A 21,942-nucleotide genomic window follows, 5' to 3' on the forward strand; every position below is an offset into this window, starting at 1 on the left:
GGCTTTGCCCTCCAAGCAAGGCACCATCGCAGCCACTGGTGGTGATGAGTTCTTGGGGGTCTTCCATTTTTGCGACGCCATGCACATGAGAGGCCGTTAGACAGACGCTAACGGAACCCAAAAATGCAAAAGGGGCATCATCTGAAGAACGCGTGATGCTCGGAGGAAAAAAGCATGAGATGCGGTGACGAGAATACTCCATTCGGTCCGTTCTCCGAGCAATCACTTTGTCGTCACACGTGTGGTGTTGCCGGAAAGTTGCTGATCACAGCGACGGCAGCTCTTGAGTGGCACACCACAAGCCCAGTTGCTTGGGCTGCAGCAGGCGATCGGCTTCCTTCCGATCAATGGGAGGCAAGAACCTGGCTGGGACCATGTCCCTGCCGGTCTCCGTAGGGTTAGGGTAAAGGCCATCAAGGGACTCCGACTCCGAGACAACGGGACGCAACCTCTTGAACAGTGAACTACGCAGGTTTAGAATATCTCGTAGGGCGATTCAAGCTTGCAAGGTATGGCCTAGTGAACTCTATGGGTGAACCCATTTGCCCAACGCTGACGGCGTGGCCCCAAGCCATCAGCGCAGCTGTGAGATGACGGCTCTTGAATCATGACCATGGAACATTCACCTTGGCCGTTTGCGTGCAAGTCCGGGGGGCGTCCCAAACGCAATCCCCTATCCAAGACCATTAAATCCAAAGGGTTCCTCGAGGCCCAATGGCCTCGGTCTTGGCATCGGAGTTCAGTATCAACCCACCGTGACCTCGACACCGCAATGGTAAGTTGGTAACATTATAGGTCAACTTCATGGCGTTGTTTACCCTGGTCAGCAGTGTGACGAGGAGTAACATCAATCCTCTGGGGAAGGTCCCACAGCTTACATAGATTACCTTAAACAGACTTCAAAGCATCTGCTGTAAATGTTAGTGCAAATAAGATAGTGGCGAGTGGCTATGAATGCAACTTCTTCAACGCATAACCGAAATACCAAGAAGTTGTTATAAGAAGCAGATTGTGATATTGGTGGCAGTATATTAGCAGCAGCAATTCCATTGCGCAAAAGTGAAATACGAAAGACGAACCCTACCACACCCAACCCCAAACAACAGCTCGCCAAAATGACACTACATGTAGGTGCTCAAGCCTCGAGCGTACCTACCTACCTCCTCAACCTGCGCCAAAACCCCCCCCAACCCCCCGAGCTCCGCCACGAAAACCTCCTCCTCTCTTGTCTCAAACGCCCCCCCAAACCCCTGCAACAACACGCTCCCTTCCGGTTCGGTCCCAACCAAGAAGCTCTCCCTCCTCAACCCCCCGCCGTACGCAACCCCCACCGCGTGCAGCCGCCGGAGCGCATCCCGGCACTTGTCTACATCACCAGGTCCGGCGCTACGGGCACCAACAACATGCTCAAGCAGGAAGCCCACCACGCGCGTGCCGTTGTCGGTGATGTGCCCGAGGAAGCGGGCGGCGGCGACCGAGCCCGGGTCGCGGTCACGCGCCTGCAGCAGGGAGTAGATGTGGCTTTCGTTGGCGATGCCGTGGGTCGGGGGCGGTTGCCAGGCCCAGATGCCGATGACCTTATCTTGGGCGGATATGTGGTTGGGGTTGAAGGGGCTGGGGAGGACGGCGGCGTTGACATGGCCGCTGCATTGGATGTTGGTGTAGTTGTTGTTGTTGTTGTTGTTGTTGTTGTTGGTGTTGTCCGGCTGGAGTTTGCGCTGTTCATAGAAGGCGTCCAGGAGATGGATGAGGTCGAACTGGGTGTCGTGCCAGGTGGGTCCGGCATCGAGGAGACCTACGCTCTTGTCGAGGGAGGATGGCTCGGTTGAGGCGAGGACGAACTTGGTGCCGTCGCTGTTGGTAACGAGGTGGCCGAGGTTCCAATCTCCAGTGGGGACTGTGTCAAAGGACAGGTTTCTGCCGCGGTCGTCAGGGATTCTGTTACTGGCACCCTCCGGGGGGTTGGAAGCAGTCAGATAACGAATGGTAGGGCCCTCATGGGCGTTCGTAGTCCCGGGAACCGGAACACGGATGCGATAGAGGACCAACCCGGTGGTCGAGTCCTGGTGGGCGCTCTCAACAGTGAATGGTATCAAAAGTGCCATGGTTGATAGAAGCGAGGCGTCGAGTTATTGACAAGATTAGGGGTATGTAGTACTACGACAAGAAGACGCCAAGTCTGGGCCGGTGATGGATGAGATTGCGGCTTTGATCTATGGGCTCTTTTCTCCACATGTGCAGGGAGATCTTGGGTATTTGAACGACCATTTATCTTTTTCCCCAGCGGCAAGAAGTGCTCATCATGGACAGCCTTGGTACGTATTCTAGCGATGCGTGACGCCCAGTTTGGCAGCTTGCATGTACTCTACGTACCTGCTGGATTATGTGCCATACTAGGCCATAGGCGCACGCGCCACCCCATGATTTCTCGGCTGGTAGTACTTTTGCCGCCCCCGTTTGCTCCGGTTTGTCTGCTGCTGTCCCAGTTAGGACATGTGCTTCCACCGCTCGGCACCCCGGAGATCAGGCCAGGTAAGGTACTACCTAGCCTTACCTCGCATGTCCGCTTAGTCTCCATCCCAAAGCCAATGTTGAGTAGGTAGGTAAGGTAGGCACCTTAGGTAGTCAATTGTTCGTCACGATGGCGGGGGTGGTTTGAGAAACGATGGCAACAGCGACAACTACTCTGCCAATACAAGACCAAGCTCGAGCGACAGGGTTTCTATCAGAGATACTGATTACAACCTTGGTAAGTTATGGGTCATCCGGTTAGGTGTCTATGGCTAAAAGTTTAGTGGCCCTCGGCGATTCCTCGCTGTCCAGTCTATCTACATGTTAGGTAGTATCATGGATATCTCGGAGATCCACTGGGCGAGACCGAGACTGTGGCATTTCTCGAAGTTGCCGAGGGTGAATACCGAGTTAGAATCCAGACGGATATCATCTCGTTCTTCTCTATAATGTCTTGGAGGGCCGAGCTCAACTCGAGTCTTGAACAGGCAGGTAGGATCGGCCGCGATCTTTAACCGGGAAAGAAGAGAAGGTGGGGTTTGCAACGGCAATACCAGGCGGGGCCGAGCATGCGAACTGTCTCCATGGAAAGGTCAACAATTGAAGCAATCATGTTTTGACTGCCAGCCCATGTTGCCTGTTGAGCGGTTGTCGAGACCAGGGACCTGGGATAGTTCATTCCATGTTTCCGGGTTCTCGACCCGCGGAGGGCTCGCTTTCGGCTCCGGGAGAATTTATACCAGTGCTGACGCCGGCCTCCACGACCTCTCCTTCGGGGTCCAACCTTCTGCCTGACACGCCCGGGATATCCCCACGTTCAACAAACACACCCCACGAAATATGGCCCAATGAACTCTCGGCACCTTTACACGTTCTTGACCTCATTCCCGGTCTCAGGGAACAGGAGTAATTGCATCATCCAGGCCCGAGCCGGGATATGCACAACCTGCACAACCCGTGTAATTGAGCTTGCTACTAATTGGCCAAGCCTGCTTACTACCTGCAGTTCGACCACTCTTTCAATGCGCGATGAAATACAAGAAACCGGATTGGAAGGTGGGGGAAGATCTTCACGGAAAAGAGCACTGGCAGTGGAGGACAACCCCATGTTAGTACAGACAGGGCGACATAACCTGGAAACCGACACAAGGTCCTGCCCTGAATCATTCACCGAGGGATAGGTAATTATGGAAACACGGGAAGGTGATGATGGAGCATGGTATGGGTCTGGAGGGATGATGATAATGGTATAAAACGGTGCCGACAGAATCTGGGAATCAATGGGATGTAACAGCTCAGTCGCCGATTTGCGCTCCTCGCCGCTGCCCACCATCACCTAGCAGGGCTCTGTTCACAAGATGCGTGTCTTGTCAACTCTAAGTCTGGCGGCCCTCTCGGCGCCGCTGGCTTCTGCTGCATTTGAGGGAAACCTCAACTACCACAGCCCTTCGCTACGCCATGTCAACCTCGGCATCGACGTCCCCGTCGTGGCACGCCGCAGCCTGAAGCGTAGCGCCGTGCCCTTTGAGCCGTCCGAGCTTAACTTCACCCACGGCATTGCCTCTGGCGACCCCTACCCGGACAGCGTCATTCTCTGGACCCGAGTTGCCCCGTCTCTGGTTTCTGACAACAGCAACGTCACCGTGGAGGGAACCGTTGCTTTGTACAACCACGAGACCGAGAAGTACATCAAGGCCGATCCTAACCCGATCTGTGTGGAGTGGAAAGTCTGGGAAATCAAGTCCAACGGCACTCGCCCTGGTCACGGCCCCAACCCCCCTAAGAAGAACGCTGCAGCCCAAGGTACTGCTTACACGACAAGCGACATTGACTACACTGTTAAGGTTTGTGGAAGCCCATCCCGCCCCAAAAAAGATGCTTCCGAGACTAACAAAAAATAGGTCGAGGCCAAGGGTCTTAAGCCGTTCACTGATTACAACTACCAGTTCACGGTTTGCAAGTCTGACAACACCAGCCCGGTGGGAAGGACCAAGACTGCGCCTGCAGATAATTCCAAGCTAGACGAGCTCAAGTTGGCCGTATTTTCGTGCAGCAACTTCCGTGAGTTACCTCTCTTTGAAACTGGCGACTGCCGCTGACCTGCAATGTAGCCAATGGTTATTTCAACGCGTACGGCAATGCCGCCCGGAAGGACCAGCATGATTATGTGATCCATCTGGGTGACTACATCTACGAGGGAGCCCAGGGGGGCGAGCGTGCACACGAACCCCCGCATATCATCTTTAGCTTGTGGGACTACAGGACCCGCCATGGACAGGTGAGGAACTCGGGCTCATGACACTTCAAGCCCGTAGAGACAGCTAACAAGACGGACAGTACCGCACCGATCCCGACCTACAACTCCTGGCTCAGAACTACGCTTGGATGCCGACCTGGGATGACCACGGTATGAACGGCACACGGCTCCTTCTTTTGCTCAGTTTGTTAACCATAACGACCAACAGAGATTGCCAACAACGGTTACCGTGATGGATTCAGTGCCTTGAACAACACGGAAGAGTCTTTCCGCACGGACGGCCCCTCCATCACCGTCGACCAGCGCAAGATGAATGCGGTGCGGGCCTATTTTGAGTGGATGCCCATCCGGTAAGTCTTTTTTCCCTCTCAGATTCCGCCCGGAGATGACTTAGCCCCCCACAGCCAAGTCGACCTCGACGACAACCTCCGGATCTGGCGGTCCTTCAAGCTGGGCAGCCTCGTGGACCTGATCATCCTCGACACGCGCAACTACGACCGCAGCATCACCAGCCTGGGGTGGAACGACCACTACATCGACCTCATCCGCGACGACGCCTCGCGCACGCTGATGGGCTCGCGGCAGGAGAACTGGTTCTACAACCAGCTGACGGCGTCGTCGGAGCGCGGCGCCGCCTGGCGCATCATCGGCAGCCAGATCATCTTCTCCGAGATCAGCAACAGCGGCGACAACTGGCAGGGCTACCTCGCCAACCGCAACCGCACCCTGCAGCACCTGTACGACAACGGGATCGGCAACAACCTCTTCCTCGCCGGCGACAGCCACCAGAGCTGGGTCTCGGACGTCACCTGGCTCGGCAAGGCCGACTACGACTCCGAGACCGGCGAGGGCTCCGTCGGTGTCGAGTTCGCCGGCACCGCCGTCTCGTCCTCGGGCCAGAGCGGCCCGATCCTCGCCGCGAGGGAGAAGGCCCGCGCCCAGGTCGAGGCCCACGAGGTGCTGCAGTGGCAGGAGGGGTACTACCGCGGGTACTTTGTCCTGCAGGTCCGCAAGGAGGGTGTGACGGCGCAGTACTTTGGTAAGTCGTTAATACCATGCCGTGATAATAGTGCGATGAAAGATTGAAATGGAAAACTGATACCGTCGCTTTGTGTTAGGTTCTCCGAGCGTCGCAACCCCCAACGCCTGGGACCTCCCGCTGGCCAACTTCACGGTCGCGTCTGGCAAGAACCACTTGTCGCGCCCCGTTGGCGGCGGAAATGTCGAGGCTGGCTTCCTCCGCGGTGGCAAGACGACGGGGACCAACGTCACACTGAACACCGAGACTGGGGAGTGGGACGCTGTTGGGTTCGAGGACATGTACATTCCCAGGAAGTGAGGGTGAAGATAGCTTAGGTATCTTGTAATAAGTGCTCTTTAGGGTCGTGGGTATCGCTGGAACCTAGAGGTAGAAACGTTCATAACCGAATAGCCGCTATGTACGTGCTTGGCCACGCTGTTGTATTCACTGTTTAGCGTGGCGGTATTTCTCAAGTTGCCACCCAGATCGGATTGATTCAGCATTTACCATGTGACTAGGACGGTTGGCAGCTAAAAGTCAAAAACATAAAATTGGTGGGGGAGTTCGCTCTCTGACAACCTAGTTCCCTACCTAGGTACCTTACCTAGGTACCTTACCTAGGTACCTTACCTAGACCTCACTTCGCAAAGCTGTGGTTTTAACCTTTCGGAAGAAGCCTGGAAACCACGCGCCTACCTGGTTACCCACATGTAAGTACCTACCCATCTTCATACACCAACCTCGACACCTTCGTCCTTCGGTATAGCCATGGATTTCAACTTCTGCCTCGCAGGGGACCAATTCAAGCATGCGGTCACCAATGCAGCTCGATATTTCGCGGAGCCTGCGTCCAGCACCCTACGCCATAAAGTCGTCGCGGGGAATTACGGGATTCTCGAGGTCCTCAACTGGACGGTGTTCAATACTGTTTTCACCAACCCGAACTTGAAGTTCGACAAGTCCCCAGCATCGATATCTGAGTTCCTCTCGCTTGTCGAGCCCATTTTCTCGTCTTCATTCCTGGCCGAGATCAATGCCCAAGCCCGAGCATTCGACGCCGTGGCAGGCATAACTGGGTTATCGGACGTCTTCATCGAAGCACGCCCTGCAAGAGAGGCGATCAGAGATCTCATACAGTCCATCGCTGTCCAGTGCGCAAAGGAGGCGGTAGAAGCAGTACCATTGCCGGGACAAACAGAAGGGACCGCACCTCAGCCCCCTGCGACCAAACGAGCCGCAACTTCGCCAACTCTCCCGCCTCTACCGCCTCCTGCCCCTACCGAGGCCCTGCCGGACACCGATAGCCCACTCGACCAAGGCCCACGATGTTCCCTTGTACAAATTGATTTGGAGGGCACTGCAATCCTAGATGCTTGGGGCCATAACGCAACCACAAGAGAGATGGAGCGCATCGCGCTCAGTGCCGGTCCATCCGCCACCCCATCGTCACCTGAGTTCAAAGCTCTACCCGTGTACCATGGAACCGACTCCTTCTGCACCGCAGTTTGGGAAGAACAAGATACAGCTCTACAAACCGGCGCCTTGGCCGGCCACAGCAGGGACAACCAGGTAGTCCCAACATCCAATCGGCTCCCTGTTGTCTGGACGGGCTTTAGCCCACTCCGCTCCTTCCTTTGGGCAGCGTTTCTCGCCGAGGTGCTGTCCCCGGTGCCCACCGGAGTTGCGAAACAGAAACTACAAAGTCCTTGGAGTTGCCGCGATCACACCCATACAGGGGTTCTACTATTCAAATTTCGCCCAACATTGCCATCAGCTCTTGGCCAAAGTGTTTATGTGCTTCCTAAGGGCAGAGAAGCACAGTGGAACACCATCCGCAGTCAGACCAAAGGAAAACTACCAAGCACAAGCCTGAACACAGAGACGGCCGTGAAGTACATGTGGGACATGTTCTCGAGTATCCACGGGGGAGCGACCAACTCGTGGCCCAATGCGCTTCATTGCCATGAATATGGAGAGAAGCTCCGGTTGGCGTTACCATGGACGCTATGGAGGACGGTTTGGTTCGCCGAGGGCATTGAAGCGCTCAATTCGTCCCATGAGGTCACCTATGTGATCTCTTTCAAGGAGGCCGTATCCAATCCATCGGTGCCGCAGGGAGGGGAATCGCGGGACAAGCGAGGCTCGTTTCGCCCCTGTCACTCACTGTTGGGCTTGTTTACTAGTATTCGGGCGAAAAGAAACGGGGAAAAAGTTGAGCAAAAAGAACTCGAGTAGAGCGTTGAAAAAATACAAGAACGGGGGGGGGGGACGCAACGAAGAGAGAAGGAAAGGTAGAAAAGAACAAGTAAAAAAAGAAGCAAAAGAAGAAGAAAACGGAAAGGAAAGGAAAGGAGAAAAGAAAAGTGATGAAAAAGAAAGAAAGGGAAAAAAAAAGGAAAAGAAAGAAGAAAGGAAAAAGAAATCACCAGGCCGATCTGCTAGCCGTCCCAACATCCCCTAACACACGACACTGGTCTCGATCATATCCGGCGGCGCAGGCCACCAGCCCATATCGCTCGGCAGCTTACGCCAGGCAATAGCGCCCCTCCGCGCGAGCTCCATCGGCACGTTGGGGTCCTTACAGTCCATACGCCGACTAAACAATTCCATGCTCACCCAGCCCTCATACCCAACCCCGTTGAAGATGGCCTCAGAGATCTCTCGAACCGGCCAATACCCACCGCGCACTCCCTCCTCATAAAACAGCCGATACCAGCTCGACCACACCGCGCGCGGCGTCTACTCGGGTTCCAGTCATACTCCGGGCTCCCAGGCGCGATAGGCTCATCGGGCCGCCGCGCGTCGCCCATCTGCACCAAGAAGGTGGCTACCACGGTGCGCCTTGACGCGCTCGACCAGCCGACGCATCGACACGCGCACGGCCTCATCACCGCCCGACACCAGCCCGGACGGCACAGCCGGATCAGCAAAGCACATACAACCCTGCCAGGTGGAAGGTACCTATCCAAACACAGGCCAAAGTTCGGCCTCCCCACGCGCCGCACCACCTACCTCCCAGCCCAACTCCCAGCAATCCACGCGCGTGGCCGAGCAGCGCGGCTCGTACGCGAACCGCACCACCACCAGCAGCTCCCCCCCTAGGAGCCGGAGGCTTGGGCCGCGTCGAGTTTGCGTGTGAGAGTGTGGCCGGTGGAGCGGTGGCCCATGGACGCGATGGGGATGGCGAGTTTGCAGGGCATGTTGACCTTGGGGCGGGGGGGGGGGGGGGGAGGTTTGGGTTCTGTTGGTTGGTTGTGGGTTGTTGGTGGTGTGAGGGGGGTGATAGTGGCTGGATGGATACAACCCGTGATTAATTACAGGTCCCCTTTCTGAGTCAGATGGAGTGCATCTGGCAATGACGGAGGTGGCTGGAAAGTATGGAGACAACGACCGGATTCACTCCCTACTGTCTTTCGCAGGAGTTTCTTCATCTTTTCAGGGGCACGCGGCAACCGCGGCTAGATGAATATCAAATCCGGACCTCCGAGCTTGGCCGCCCCGAGATGGGACTAGCACAATGTGGGTGAAGAGCTGAACAGTGCCTAGTTGAAATTCATGTTCAGTCATCTGCCATGCCAAGAGCCATTCATCGTGAGGGGGAACTCCGAGGGAGGGGGGTTGTGGTGGTTGATTTGGCGGGTAAGGCGGGATGGGCCGTGCCGTGGTGGAGGGTAGTGCATTGATGCCCGGCGAATTTGGGTGTGTTACCATGTTGAGGGCTCAGCTTCATGCGTGTCTATACATTCGGTAGTCCCTGCATGAGTGTGACCCTCTAAACCCCTCTCCTCGGGGACTCAGCTCTCCAAGAGCTCATTCGAATCCCAATCGGGCTCACTTCGGCCCTCACTCGGGCAGCCATAGGAGGCTCTGATCGCCATAATACGTAACCATCCGGTCTTTGGCTTGTTTACTGGCCCATGAGCGTTATTGCCTTGCAACACTTGCGCATTTTATGGTCTCTGAACAGGGAAAGAAACACCGCATTGAATATTGGGCAGCCATGGTCCCTCTCTTTGACGGTGAAGGCAATGATGTTCAAGTCCCTTGCCAGGGTTCGGATACAGCTGCAACATCAAGGAAGCCCGTGTTAGACGTACTTATATATCTCGACCTGTGCTCTCTCTTGACGACCTATGCTTCTGCAAGCCCCAACCGTGCCTCGGCAGTCAACAATCAAAGCAAACTTCCTTTCTTTGACTCCGCTCAGAAACACGCAACATGGAAGCATCTAAGGCGCCCCGACCCCTCTCGGATGATTTCGAAATCCACGAGTACACCCAGGGCGATGTCGCCTCTCCCGGAACTGCCCCCCTCCTGAGATTCCTTCTCAACTTCACTAAACCGGAGACAGACTACCAGGAGGCCTTGAAAAGCAAAGACGGCCGTGCACTATGGTCGATCGGCAACGAGGCGTTGAGGGCGGTGCCTTTTCGCGGGCGGTCTACTCGTGGCGCCGAGCCGGAGCCCGCGCCTGGGAAGCATGAGATTCCCGATGAAAGCGCACAAGACGAGGCGACCTATACGGACATGATCAATGGCCCGGGGTTGAAGGGCGTACCCAAGGGCACCTCGGTACGTTTGATGAGAAATTCATACCTGTTGTGCTATAATAGTAGTAGTACTTCGTACCCGTGGGCCGTGGCACTAATACGCATCCACCACAGGTAACCATCGTCGGTGGAGGCATTTCAGGCCTCGTGGCTGGCTACGAGCTTAAGCGGGCCGGCTTTGTCGTTCACATCCTCGAGGCATCCTCTCGGGTAGGCGGCCGCATAGTCACTTTCCGGGACCCCGTCCTCGCCCCGGGTCTGCATGGCGAAGGAGGCGCCATGCGCATTCCTGGGAACCATTTTCTCTTGCGCGCCTACCTTAAAAAGTTCCAGCTCGATGACCAACTGTTTCGCTTTGAGATGAAGAACAAGTTCATCTACCTTTCGGACTACCAAGGTGGCTCTAAGTTGACGTATGACGACTTCAACAAGAAGCTGAACGCAAAAGATCGCGACCTGCTCGCTGTCTTCCCGGGTCTAGATGAAACCGAGAAAGGCAAAACGTGCGACCAGCTCTTCCTTGAAGCCGTCGCGCCCGTCGTTCAAGAATTCGAGGATGCCTACAACAAGGGCGACGGCGACAAGCCCATCAGGATTCGCCGCGCATACCAGACAGTCACCCGTAAGTACGATAAGTACACCCTCCGTTCGTTCCTCAAGGAGGTCGCCGGGTGGAGCGACGACGCCATCAGGCTCTACGACCTCGGCAACGCCCACGTCGTGTACGAGAACGGCTTCATCGAGTCCTGGAAGGATGCTTTCCTCTCGAGCAACACCGAAGGCCAGACGTCCGGCATGCAGCAGCTGCAGTACGGCATGGACCAGGTTCCCAAAGCCTTCCTTTCGTCGGACCTGGGGGAGGAATCCCTTGACGATAACATCACGTACGGCGCCCGCGTGACGCACCTGGAAGACCTCCCCCCTCAGGGCGACAAGTCCCCCCAGGTCAAAGTCCACTACGAGACGGCCAACCACAAGTACACTCTCACCTCGGACTACGTCATCCTCGCGGTGCCCTACACGGCCCAACGGCTCATCACCAAGTCCCGTCCCTTCAGACTGGAGCTGGAGCAGGCCATCCGCGACGTGCGCTACATCGAGGTAACCAAGGTCCTCCTGCAGTACAAAAAGCGCTGGTGGGAGCAAGTCTTCACAGAGAACGGCCAGGGCACCGACGGCGGTCTGGTCAGCGACCTGCCGATCCGGTACACCATGTTCCCGGTGACCGAGGGCAACACGCAGACCAACGACACGAACCGCGGCGCCATCATGGCGGCCTACACCTTCCAGCAGGACGCCACCATCCTCAGCGCCATGCCGGAGGAGCGGCGGGTGCGCACGGCGGCCGAGAACCTAGACCGCATCTTCCCCGGCGCCGGCTCGCTGAAGTATCTCGAGGGCGGCACGTCGCAGGCCTTCCCCACCGACGAGCTGGCGGGCGGTAGCGCCTTCTGCTACTTCGGCCCCCGCCAGAAGGGCCAGTACCTCGAGACCATGTGCACTCCGGACTGGGCGTACCCCAAGGACCCCAAGAGCTACCGCGTCTTCCTCGCCGGCGAGCACGCCAGCTACACGCACGGCTGGATTCAGGGCGCCATGGAGGCGGCCCTGCGTTGCGTGAGCCAGGTTCATAAAGCGGCGACGAGCCGGCCGGCGAACCATTAAAGGGAATGGGGAAATTTAGGGGCGGGCTTGGTGACCTCACGGCTATATATGGGACTGCTGGAAACCCTCCATCACCGCTTTGAGTTTGTGGGGTGGAATCAGGGTAGAAACATCAACCTGATCTTCAGTCTCTTGGACTCTCTCCCCCTCATGTATGCCTCGCCCCAGTCTAATATGATATCCTCACATTGCCCGCAAGTACACACCCAACTCGTCAATGGCTCAAATAACATAACAATGAACAAAGGGGAGTCATCCAGCATATTGTAGCCGCCGATCACACTGGTGCTTAACACAACACTGTATGACGAATGTTGAGCGATTCAGAAGAATGTTGCGTTACCAACTTCTTCCCATGGATTCAGCAACTCGGTTCCCTCCTGATATTTCCTGAAATCCTCCAAGGACCTTTTGTTCAACTCGCGCATCCAGTCATCGTCGTCGTCTCTCGGTGGGCGTGGACGACCCTCTTCAGCCTCAACCACTCGCGCCCCGAACTTGTCTCTGAAATACGCAGGCCAGCTCTGAGCGTAATATCCCTCAATCTTCAGCTTCTCCAGGCCCAATGTCGATAGCCCCGCTAGAGCCTGAGCAAAGGCTACGTCCTTCCCCAAGCTCAGTCGTTCACAGAGCTTGTCATCCCCCTCCCCCCACCAACTCATCACGACCGTCTTCAGAGCCGTGGTGGCGGTGGGAAGGACATGGAGGAGATTCAACCACGAATCTCTGTCGGCGTCGGGGGGCACGTAGATATCCAGAGATCGAATCAGTTTCGTATTAGTATCCCCAATCTGAACCATGAGCCGAAACATCAAGTGCGGGTCGTTAAAGCGGAACACGTTCCGTGAATAGAGTATCGGGACCGCCTCGGAGTAGACTTGCTTGCACGCTTGCAGAACAGCCGGATCCATGGTTCGGTACTGTCGATCCTTGATGGAATCCAACAAGATCAACTTCTGATGAGTGTTCCCGACCGACCAGGATGGGTTGTCCCAGCGATTGAACCAGCTGACGAGAAGCAGGTCGTATATTTGAAGTCGGATCTCGACTGGCAAGTTGAGTAGTCGGGATTCCTGCTTCGTTGTGATGGGCGCCTTCGTCTTGCTCCCCTTCTTAGGGCGTTGGTTTCCCACTGTCGAGGAGGGTTTATCATCGGTGATGTCGAGGCCGAAGAATGCCTTGGCAATGGCTTTCCTACTGAACGGCTCTGCCATGGTTGGGAAGCTGAGCGGTTCTCTAAGCAGGGGTGTAACCCAGGGGGGTCCCCAAGTTGGCGGCAATGTTGTCGGGGAAGGCAGCATTCAATAGCTGCCGCCCACCGAAGAAAACACATTGAGCAGAAAGCGGGGTTTGCATGGAAGCACGTCGGATGGAACCTCTAAAACCATGGTACATATGTACATACTTCGGCGGGGTTCCGTACCTAGACGGGAGGGCTGTAGGCCAGGCCAAAAAAGGGTTTGACAGATTACTTAAAGAGGAAGCCTTCAATGGAAATCGAGTAATTAAGCCTTTATAATAATCCCTTATAAGAGGCTCTACACCTTCTTCTTCAACAACGGGACCGCCATTTTATTGAACATTGCACTTAAAGAAAGATGTCACGCCGTGGAATTGAACACGGGACAGGTATCATGAAAAAAAGAAAAAGGAGGAGATCATTTACAATTGAATCACGGCAAGCGAAGCTATTCAATTGAGGAAGGAGGTTGTGTGGTTGTATAACTAGAGACGCGACTTTACGAGGAAGTCGCAAGGCGGGAGACGACGGCCCTGAACGCCCTGCTCCTGGTCGCCCTGTCCGTTTTACCGTTACCCAGCAGGTGCCGTTGGAGGCCCCTGAATTTGGTAAGGGGGCTGGAAGGCTTCCTTAATCCGTAAGGCTTATTTGACTGGGAAGCCCAAGAAGCCTTGCGGAAGGATTGTGAGGCCTCTCGCCGCCCTCATTTTCCCAACTAAGGTATGTACCTACCTGGGTACTTCCCCACGTACATTCCTCCCTGCTTCACATATCTTGCAAAACCTGGGCACTCAAGCCACGAGTCGACCCCACGATTCTTAAACCCGGCAGTTTGAGCTCCAAGGATAGTTACCAGTTTAACCTTTTACCTGCCGTAACATCACCAATGCGATCATTCCTGTTGTCGAAAGGATAGAAAGTGGGCCGGCGAATGATAGGGGGGAGGACGAGGCAGCGGGCCAAGTGAGGTGCTGGGATGCCCTGGCGGGAACTTCTCTCTTTTGCCTCTTCCTTGTTGTATGTATAACTCCATGGTTGTGCTATGTATGTCTGTCTGCTTGGACAGATTACATCGGAGAAACTTAGACATGAATTTAAACGTTTAGTTAGAGGATCGGCATCCAGGTAAGACGGAGCGATGATGGCCCGCTACAGCCATTTGTTTCAGGGGTATCAACTAGACCGCATAGTATAGGAGATCTGCAGATTCAGCCTGACTGCTGCTGGCAGGTAATGAGCACCGACAAGCGCCAAACCGTTTTCGGGAGAGAAAAACCGCGCCCACGCGCGCCGTTTCGCGTCTACTTGTAAAAGACGCCCGTGGCCCATCCCTTTTTGCAGCCCAACACTTCCTCCCCATCGAACCACAGCACGCCGAGCACGGTCAACACCATGGATCCCGACGAAGAGACAAAGCGCATGCTGCTAGCAGCGCAGCCAGTTCCCATGTCCGACGTGGAGATGAACGAGCGGTCCTCTACCCTCCGCTCAAGTCAGGACGACGACCACGCCGAAAAGGCGAGCAAGAAGGAGGCCAAACCCAAGTCGGCCTACAGCACCGACGACTTCTGGATTGCCCTGCGCTCCGTCTATGCCCTGGTCATGCTCGGTGCTTCAGCGTGGATCGTGGATCAGGGGACGAAGCCGACCACGAACTGGATCGCGCTTCCCTGGGCGGCGTACTGCATCGTCTGTGTGAGTGCATGTTCTCATCTCATCATCACCCAACTTACATGACTGCGCTACCCCCCTGTCCAACAAACACCCATGCTCATGTCACGTCACCTCCCACTACCATAACCATCACCACCACCTCACCCCAGCCCCCCTCCATATCATTTACCACCCCCTCCACCACCACCATAACCACCACTAACCCCCCCCTTCCAAACCTCACAGGCAATCATCCACACCCTCCTCTTCTTCACCCCCGCCCTGCGCGCCCCCGGCAGCACGGCCAAGACGACGCCGAGCAGCAGCAAGCTGTCGCGGCACACGTACCTGGCCACCGCCTGCGCGTCGATCGTGCTGCTGGCGCTGGCCGTCGGCGGCGGGGGCGCGGTGATGCACCTGACGCAGTCGCACATGGGCGAGCGCGACTCGACGGCCGGCCTCACGGATACGTGCGGGACCCGCAGGCGGCGCAGGAAGTGCTACCCGCTGACGCCGGAGGGGAAGGTGTTTGATGCGAGCTGTGTGGCGCTGGCTTTTGCGAGTCTTTCTTTGTGAGTGGTTTCTTTTTTTCTTTCTTTTTTTTCTTCTCTTTTTTTGAGGAGGGGTTACTGGCAGTTGGTATGGCCGTGCTGGGTTCTTCTTCTTCTTCCCTGTACTGGACCTGGCCGTGTGCTGACTCGTTCCGAAATGCAGGTTGTGTACCCTTAGGCAATGCCATATCATGTACAAGGTCCGTCGCAATCGGGCCCACTACCTTATGGAGGAGGAGGATCGGCTTCGCTCTAACGCCACGTTCTCCGAGCGCTTTACTGCCACGATGAAGCGCAGGGTCGGCTGGTGGAAACAGGGATGAAACGGTGATTGAGGTATTTAGCCATGATTTAAAATCTAAACTAATAGAGATCCGAGGGATGGTTTAAATGTTTTGACAGAAAAGCAGTCGTAACTTGACCCTCGCACTACGTGATGGCTCCGTTGGCCTCGTGGGCGTATAATTTTACCCTTAGATACAAACAACCTCGTGGTCGCGTAGCTGAACTTAACCCTCGGATATGAGGGACCTCGCAGGCGTGTAACTTGACCCTTGGATACGGAACGCCTATTCAAAACAAGAAAAGGATTCCTGTCTCATAGCGTCTTCTGCTGTTTAACTATCTGCCTTGGATTGCTTTCGAGGTTGAGTTGGCTTAGCGATATACATAGTAAGCCATGACGTCGAGGCCGGGATAGGTGGCGCTAGTTTGTCAAGTCACGCAAAGTGTATGGATTCATTGATGGCAGGGTTTGGATTACTACACTACAAGTCTACTCTCGTAGTACGAATTCCAAACCCAGATTGCCGGTTACCCGCCACTTTCCCGCCAACCTGCCAGGTAGGCGGCATACCGGGGCTTGGGGGTCGTTCTGGCCGCGTCTTCCCAGGGTTCGTAGCCGACCGCAGCCCAGACGGCCAGCTGCTCCATGAAGTTGGGGTTGGGCCTGACAATTGGCCGTATGGCCTTTACCGAAGCGAGCACGGCGTCCAACGGTTGGCGATGGGTTCGCATGAGGTAGGCCACAATCGCCGTGGCTGAACGTGAAATGCCCTTGTGACAGTGCACAAGGACGCTCTGCCTCTCTTCCCCGTGGAGCATTTGGTGAATAAAATCACAAATATCGGGCATCCGGCGGAGGAGGTCCTGGGTGTTTGAATCCCGGCAGGGGATGAACATATGGCGGTCCATATCCACAAAGGGGCGATACTGCGGATGGCTCCAGTATATTGGCCTGACTTTTAACATGGTAACAATGGCGCCGATGTTGTTGCTGGCCAACCCGGAGACTGTGTACGAGTTCACCTCATCTCCCAAAAACAAGCCCGGCTCGATTTCCGACATTGGACGTTCGATGTCCGACGATGGAGCGTGTTCGATTTCGGACTTGGGAGGGTGGTCTGAGTCGGATGATGCGGCCCTCTGCTTAGAAAGTGTCTCGTGGTAGGCCGTCGCCTGCTGATTGATTTTAGACAATATGTCGTAGTCAACCGACTGCTGATTGATTTGGGACATTCTGTCGTAGTCGGTCGATTGCTGATCGATTTTCGAACGAGTTGAGGTTTGGGAAAAGTCGCGGAGAAAGATGGTATTGGAAGCTGATGGCTTGGAGGAATGGTGGGAGATGATGATGGGTAAGTTGGCATGGCCAGCCTGGAGAACAGCAGGTGAACAGGTGAACAGGCGAACAGACCTTGCAGCACAGCTGGCACACGGTCCCCCAGATCACACGGCCCTCTCGCTCACACGGCCCTCCACAGCGGAACAACAGTGCGTTCCGATTAGTACATCATATGTAATTTACTACCTCGGTCGACACCGACGACCCTAAAGAGCCCCTTAGTTACGCGGCCCATGCAAGATCCACGACAGGTTAAACCGCCGCCAGATGATGGACCGATACGACTTCTGGCCTCCCTTGTCGTTATAAAAGTCGCTCTCGACTAGGGCCCCAATCTTGTAGTCCGCCGTCTTGGTCATGCTCGAATACCCGCCCTCGTTGCCTGCCCCAGACACTGGCGCATTGGCCAGCTCCCGCCCAAAGTTCCACTTGGCCGCGTTGCTGTCATAGCTGATGCGCACGCGCATCGCCCGGCGGCTCGTCTTGCTGGCCGAGTTCATGAAGATAGTCCGGGCGGGGCCCTTGGAGTCGGCCCGGTTGTACAGCAGCACGGACCCCTCGCACTTGGGGTCCGGCAGGCCGCCGTCGTCGGCAAACTTCCCGAAGCTGGTGAGCGTGCCGCGCGCCACGCGCCGGTAGTCGCCGCTGCCGGACCGGTCGTTGCGGTAGAGCTTGCCGTCGGGGGTCTGCGCGATCGTGCCCTCGGACCCGGCCCCCGAGAGGATCTGCATCGACCAGGTGCGGTTGCCCGAGGGGCCGCGGCCGATGATGTTGCGGCCCTGCGCGGGGACAACGAGCTCGCCCGTGGTAAGCCTGATGCCATTGCCGGGACCGACGGCGTCCCAGGCGCGATTGGCGGGGGTCAGCGTCTTGGTGACGTCCTCGGGCTTGGACCAGGTGGCGCCATCGTCCGTGCTCTTGGTGAGGTACAGATGGCGGCGTCCCGCCCAGGTGGTGTCAATCTTCTTGGTCTTGGTCCCGTCGGGGAGTGTGTTGCCGCCGTTCTGGCTGTAGGTAGCGCCGTTCCAGGACATGAACAGGTAGATGGTTTTGCCGTCGACCACCGGCGTCGGGTTGCCCCATGTGCCGGCGCCGGAACCAACCACCTCTTTCAGGCCCTCCCAGTCGCTGGGGGACGCACCGTGGTTGGTGGTTGTCTTGGTGCGCTTATAGACGAGGTTGATGTCGCCGTAGTCGCGGTTGTTGTGGCGGCGGCCTTCGGCAAAAGCAAGGATTCGGCCCGTGCTCGTGGTGACGACGGCCGGGATGCGGAAGGAGTGAAAGCCAATGCCGCTAGAGAGCTTGTCTGGGGAAGCCATGTTGGCGCTGCGGAATAAGACGAACTCTTTGTGGTAAGGAGTCGCGTCCTTGGCCGGGTCCGCGACATTGGCTTGCGAGAGCGGAGCCAGCAGCGCCCAGAGGGCGATACCTTGTAGCCAGCGCATGGCTATCGTCGAGGGAGGTGTCGTGGAGACGAAGAAAGTCGATGATGGCTGAGGAACGAGGCTTTAGTTCCAACGCCTTGTTTCAACCTCCCACGACCTCGAGAAGCGCGAACATCTCCAAGGTTTTATGGATTCAATGCCCACGATCTCTCGACCAAAGGGCGCATGGTTGATTTCCGCCGGCTGACAAGAATCTCAGCCGTCGGAGACGCCGGAGACGTCGGAGATATTTGCAGATGTCGTCGTCATCACGATGGGATCGCGAAAAAGGAAAGTCATTCAGAGTGACCCCAGACAACGAAGAAATTGGATTCAATTAACCACTGACAAGCAGAGGATTCCCCACGTGCATTCCATTGTGCCTCGGATATTCGGTTTATTGTTGTTGATGCACGGCCCGGGCTTACAGGTTGACCCGATGGCAGGTTGTATCTCAATCGCAAATCAATGCATGGGAGCGAACCGGGAACAAAAAGCTGGGGAGTTGGAGGATCTATTTTTGAACTCCCTCGCTCCTTCCATGTGATCGTCATGGGGTTGCACGGAAGCGGCACCTGTATCACGTGCTCTCGCGTATCAAGCGCCCCACATCACGGTTGTCCTCTGTGTTGTCGCGCCTTCCGTGAGCTCGGTCGGTTGCATGTTGATGCCGTTGACAGCCGTGCCTGCTGTTGACACTTGACACTTGACAGTCCGGTGCTCTTCGATCAGTCCTCCGCATGCGGACAACTTGAACGAGCCAGACCATTTCGAGATACCAAATTTGGTAACGCGATACCGTACCAGGTCCTCCCAACTCTCCAGCGCCCACGAGCGCCACACGTTGTCGTGGTTGCTGGCCACCATGACAACCCCAACACTCAATCACGCAATCCTCCATGGTCTCAACAATGCCCAGCGTAGGGCGGTGACCTCGGATGCCGCCACTGTTGCTATCTTGGCTGGACCCGGCAGCGGCAAGACTCATACGCTCACAGCCCGGGTCGTCTGGCTGGTCGACCGCATGGGAATCCGCCCCGAGGACGTCATCGTCGCTACCTTCACCGTCAAGGCCGCACGCGAAATGAAAGAGCGCATTGGGAAAGCTCTGGGAAACGGCCGAGAGACCAAACTCATACTCGGCACCTTTCACAGCATCTCACGCCGCTATCTTGCCGCTTACGGACGACACATCGGCCTCAACCAGAAGTTTGGCATTGCCGATAGCGCCGATTCCAGCGCAATCCTCAAACGAATTTGCAAGAGGTTGCAGCTCGGCACCGACCCGGCTGTCGCACGCTCATGGATCAGCAAGAAGAAAGCCAAGGGCACCGAGGAAGCTTCCAAATCGGCCCGCCAGGAGTCCACCAAACCAGCCGGGCTTCGGGAGCTCGAGACTTGCTACAGCGAGTACCAAAAACACCTAGAGACGTCAAATCTTCTAGACTACGACGACCTGCTGGTGAATTGCGTCGATCTTCTCCAGAAATTCCCGTCTTGCGTCTCCAACATACAAACAGTCCTCATCGACGAGTATCAGGACACGAACGGGATCCAGTACGACTTGATGAAACTCTTTGCTCAGCGCCGCCAAAGGATCACCACCGTCGGAGATCCGGACCAAAGCATCTACGGATGGCGCTCGGCCGAGATCAAAAACCTGTGGAAAATGCTCCGAGAGTTTCCCGAGACCGACGAGATATCCCTTGAGGAGAATTACCGGTCGTCCCAGTCTATCCTTGACTTATCGTTGGAAGTGATACAGCAGGACCAGGCGCGGTACCAAAAAGTCCTGACGCCCACCCACAACAAAGGTCCCCGCCCCGTTCTTCGCCGGCTGAAGAGTGCATCCGCCGAAGCGGACTGGATTGTCTCGGAAATCAGGAGAGTGCTCGTCATGTCAGGTTCAATGCTGCGCAATGACGATGTAGCAGTTTTGGTACGCTCGGCGGCTCTGTCACGGCACATCGAGGCTTCTCTTGGAAGGGCCGGTATTCCGTACAAGATGGTTGGCGGCCAAAAGTTTTACGAGCGCGCAGAGATCAAGGTTATTATTGAATACCTGCGCGTCATTCACCAGCCTGAAAATAACGACGCACTTGCAAGGATCCTAAACGTCCCCCAGAGAGGAATCGGCCCGGAGACCGTAAAAGCGCTGATCGACGAGGCGGAGACGTCATCCCTCAGCGTCTGGGATGTCCTGTCAAAACACTGCCGAGGAGACCGTAAGGCGAAAACAAGAATCACAAAACAGGCCGAGCAGCGCGTCAGCGGCGGGCTCCTGCGTTTATTACAGGATATTCGGAGGCGCCTTGGAGAAGCATCAGGGCCCGACGGGGCGCCTTTTGGGTTGGTCGAGATGATTCAACACCTTCTGACGAAACTGGACTTCCAAAAATACCTCCAGGGGTTCTATCCCGACCCTGATGACCACGCCCAGAGATGGGCCAACGTGCAAGAATTCCTGAGTCTCGCCGCCGAATTCACCCGCGATATAGAGATCTCCGATGAAGATTCTCTGCCAGAAATCGAAGGACTCGAACAGACAAAGGAAGATGGAGTTCTACCCCGTTTTCTGGCCAACGTGTCGCTCGCGTCGGATACCCAAAAGGGAAACGACGGCCAGGAGAGCAACCCACAGGTGACTATCTCGACGATACACGCCGCGAAAGGCCTCGAATGGCCCATCGTTTTTGTCCCCGCGGTCTACGACGGGTCCATTCCTCACATGCGATCCGACGATGGAGATGAGGAGCGGAGGTTGCTGTATGTGGCCATGACGAGGGCCCAGAGTCTGCTCTATCTCAGTTGCCCGCTTTTCTCTGCGAACGGCAACGGGGAACGTCACGACCTGTCGCCTTTTGTTGATCCCGTGAAAGCTTCATTTTTGCCGAAGGGGCCGTGTCTCGACCGGCCTGTCATGGTCGACATCGCCAAAATCCTTCGCCGCGAGCTGCCGCCAGAGGAGACCATTTACAAAGACCTTCCTGCCATGTTCAGCCCCGAGGACAACCTTTTCCCCGTCGACCCAGAAGAGGTTAGGCAAGAGATGAAGCACGGGCTCGGTATCGCGGATGCTCGCTATGGGGGGGATGTATCAAGGGCCAAAAGGCCGAGACTCCATGGTCCATGCGGGGGACAGGTCAACGGCGAGGAAAGCCCGTGGAAGAACGAGCACACCACTACCATGGAACAGTCGTCGACATTCACCACCGTCCCTCTGCCTGGCTTTGTCAGTGTTGGAGCCAACCAGGCCGCCATCACTGCCGCAAATGGGACAGCCAAAGTTCCCAAAACGACCGAGAAGGCCAAACCATCAACTAAGCAGCGAGCCTCGAACCAAAAAAGCATCATGGACTTTGTGAGGACCAGCTCCGCCTCTGCTCCTCAGCCTGCGGGACCACCACCGGAGATGAGACCTAGCAACATGTTCCCGGCACGGAGTG

The 21,942-nt window shown here is 56.2% G+C and overlaps 9 protein-coding genes across 9 annotated transcripts; 4 read left to right on the plus strand and 5 right to left on the minus strand.

The window, feature by feature from the left end:
* Positions 1 to 899: 899 nt before the first annotated feature.
* On the minus strand, positions 900 to 2,213 carry B0H64DRAFT_467898 (uncharacterized protein; the record flags this gene model as incomplete). Its single annotated transcript, XM_062807730.1, has 2 exons — positions 1,161 to 2,213; positions 900 to 908 (listed from the first exon to the last, which is right to left on the minus strand). The coding sequence occupies exons 1-2, from the start codon at positions 2,103 to 2,105 to the stop codon at positions 900 to 902; spliced, it is 954 nt and encodes a 317-aa protein (XP_062656130.1). The 5' UTR covers positions 2,106 to 2,213.
* Positions 2,214 to 3,869: 1,656 nt separating this feature from the next.
* B0H64DRAFT_302550 (PhoD-like phosphatase-domain-containing protein) lies at positions 3,870 to 6,017 on the plus strand (the record flags this gene model as incomplete). The annotated part of the gene is made up of 7 exons (XM_062800109.1): positions 3,870 to 4,355; positions 4,413 to 4,572; positions 4,623 to 4,789; positions 4,849 to 4,918; positions 4,977 to 5,118; positions 5,173 to 5,807; positions 5,887 to 6,017. Coding segments are annotated over 7 exons (1,791 nt in total), but the record flags the coding sequence as incomplete, so codon positions are not given.
* A 371-nt stretch (positions 6,018 to 6,388) lies between these two features.
* B0H64DRAFT_407178 (uncharacterized protein) lies at positions 6,389 to 8,037 on the plus strand. Its single transcript, XM_062804556.1, has one exon. The coding sequence runs from the start codon at positions 6,558 to 6,560 to the stop codon at positions 8,022 to 8,024; it is 1,467 nt and encodes a 488-aa protein (XP_062656132.1). The 5' UTR covers positions 6,389 to 6,557; the 3' UTR covers positions 8,025 to 8,037.
* On the minus strand, positions 8,028 to 8,989 carry B0H64DRAFT_435331 (uncharacterized protein; the record flags this gene model as incomplete). Its single annotated transcript, XM_062806131.1, has 5 exons — positions 8,028 to 8,385; positions 8,419 to 8,528; positions 8,637 to 8,732; positions 8,802 to 8,901; positions 8,961 to 8,989. The coding sequence occupies 5 exons, from the start codon at positions 8,987 to 8,989 to the stop codon at positions 8,247 to 8,249; spliced, it is 474 nt and encodes a 157-aa protein (XP_062656133.1). The 3' UTR covers positions 8,028 to 8,246.
* Positions 8,990 to 9,942: 953 nt separating this feature from the next.
* On the plus strand, positions 9,943 to 11,983 carry B0H64DRAFT_347620 (uncharacterized protein; the record flags this gene model as incomplete). Its single annotated transcript, XM_062801369.1, has 2 exons — positions 9,943 to 10,361; positions 10,454 to 11,983. Coding segments are annotated over exons 1-2 (1,884 nt in total), but the record flags the coding sequence as incomplete, so codon positions are not given.
* Positions 11,953 to 13,419, minus strand: B0H64DRAFT_407181 (uncharacterized protein). The gene has a single exon (XM_062804557.1). It carries the CDS (start codon positions 13,303 to 13,305, stop codon positions 12,328 to 12,330), a length of 978 nt encoding a protein of 325 aa, XP_062656135.1. The 5' UTR covers positions 13,306 to 13,419; the 3' UTR covers positions 11,953 to 12,327.
* A 1,279-nt stretch (positions 13,420 to 14,698) lies between these two features.
* Positions 14,699 to 15,055, plus strand: B0H64DRAFT_407183 (uncharacterized protein). Its single transcript, XM_062804558.1, has one exon. It carries the CDS (start codon positions 14,706 to 14,708, stop codon positions 14,979 to 14,981), a length of 276 nt encoding a protein of 91 aa, XP_062656136.1. The 5' UTR covers positions 14,699 to 14,705; the 3' UTR covers positions 14,982 to 15,055.
* Positions 15,056 to 16,240: 1,185 nt separating this feature from the next.
* Positions 16,241 to 16,988, minus strand: B0H64DRAFT_407184 (dual specificity phosphatase). Its single transcript, XM_062804559.1, has one exon. It carries the CDS (start codon positions 16,964 to 16,966, stop codon positions 16,262 to 16,264), a length of 705 nt encoding a protein of 234 aa, XP_062656137.1. The 5' UTR covers positions 16,967 to 16,988; the 3' UTR covers positions 16,241 to 16,261.
* Positions 16,989 to 17,228: 240 nt separating this feature from the next.
* Positions 17,229 to 18,994, minus strand: B0H64DRAFT_365694 (glycoside hydrolase family 33 protein). Its single transcript, XM_062801882.1, has one exon. The coding sequence runs from the start codon at positions 18,515 to 18,517 to the stop codon at positions 17,291 to 17,293; it is 1,227 nt and encodes a 408-aa protein (XP_062656138.1). The 5' UTR covers positions 18,518 to 18,994; the 3' UTR covers positions 17,229 to 17,290.
* Between the last annotated feature and the right edge of the window lie 2,948 nt (positions 18,995 to 21,942).

This window comes from Chaetomium fimeti (assembly GCF_033439085.1).
Source record: "Chaetomium fimeti strain CBS 168.71 chromosome Unknown B0H64scaffold_7, whole genome shotgun sequence".
NCBI lineage: Eukaryota > Fungi > Ascomycota > Sordariomycetes > Sordariales > Chaetomiaceae > Chaetomium > Chaetomium fimeti.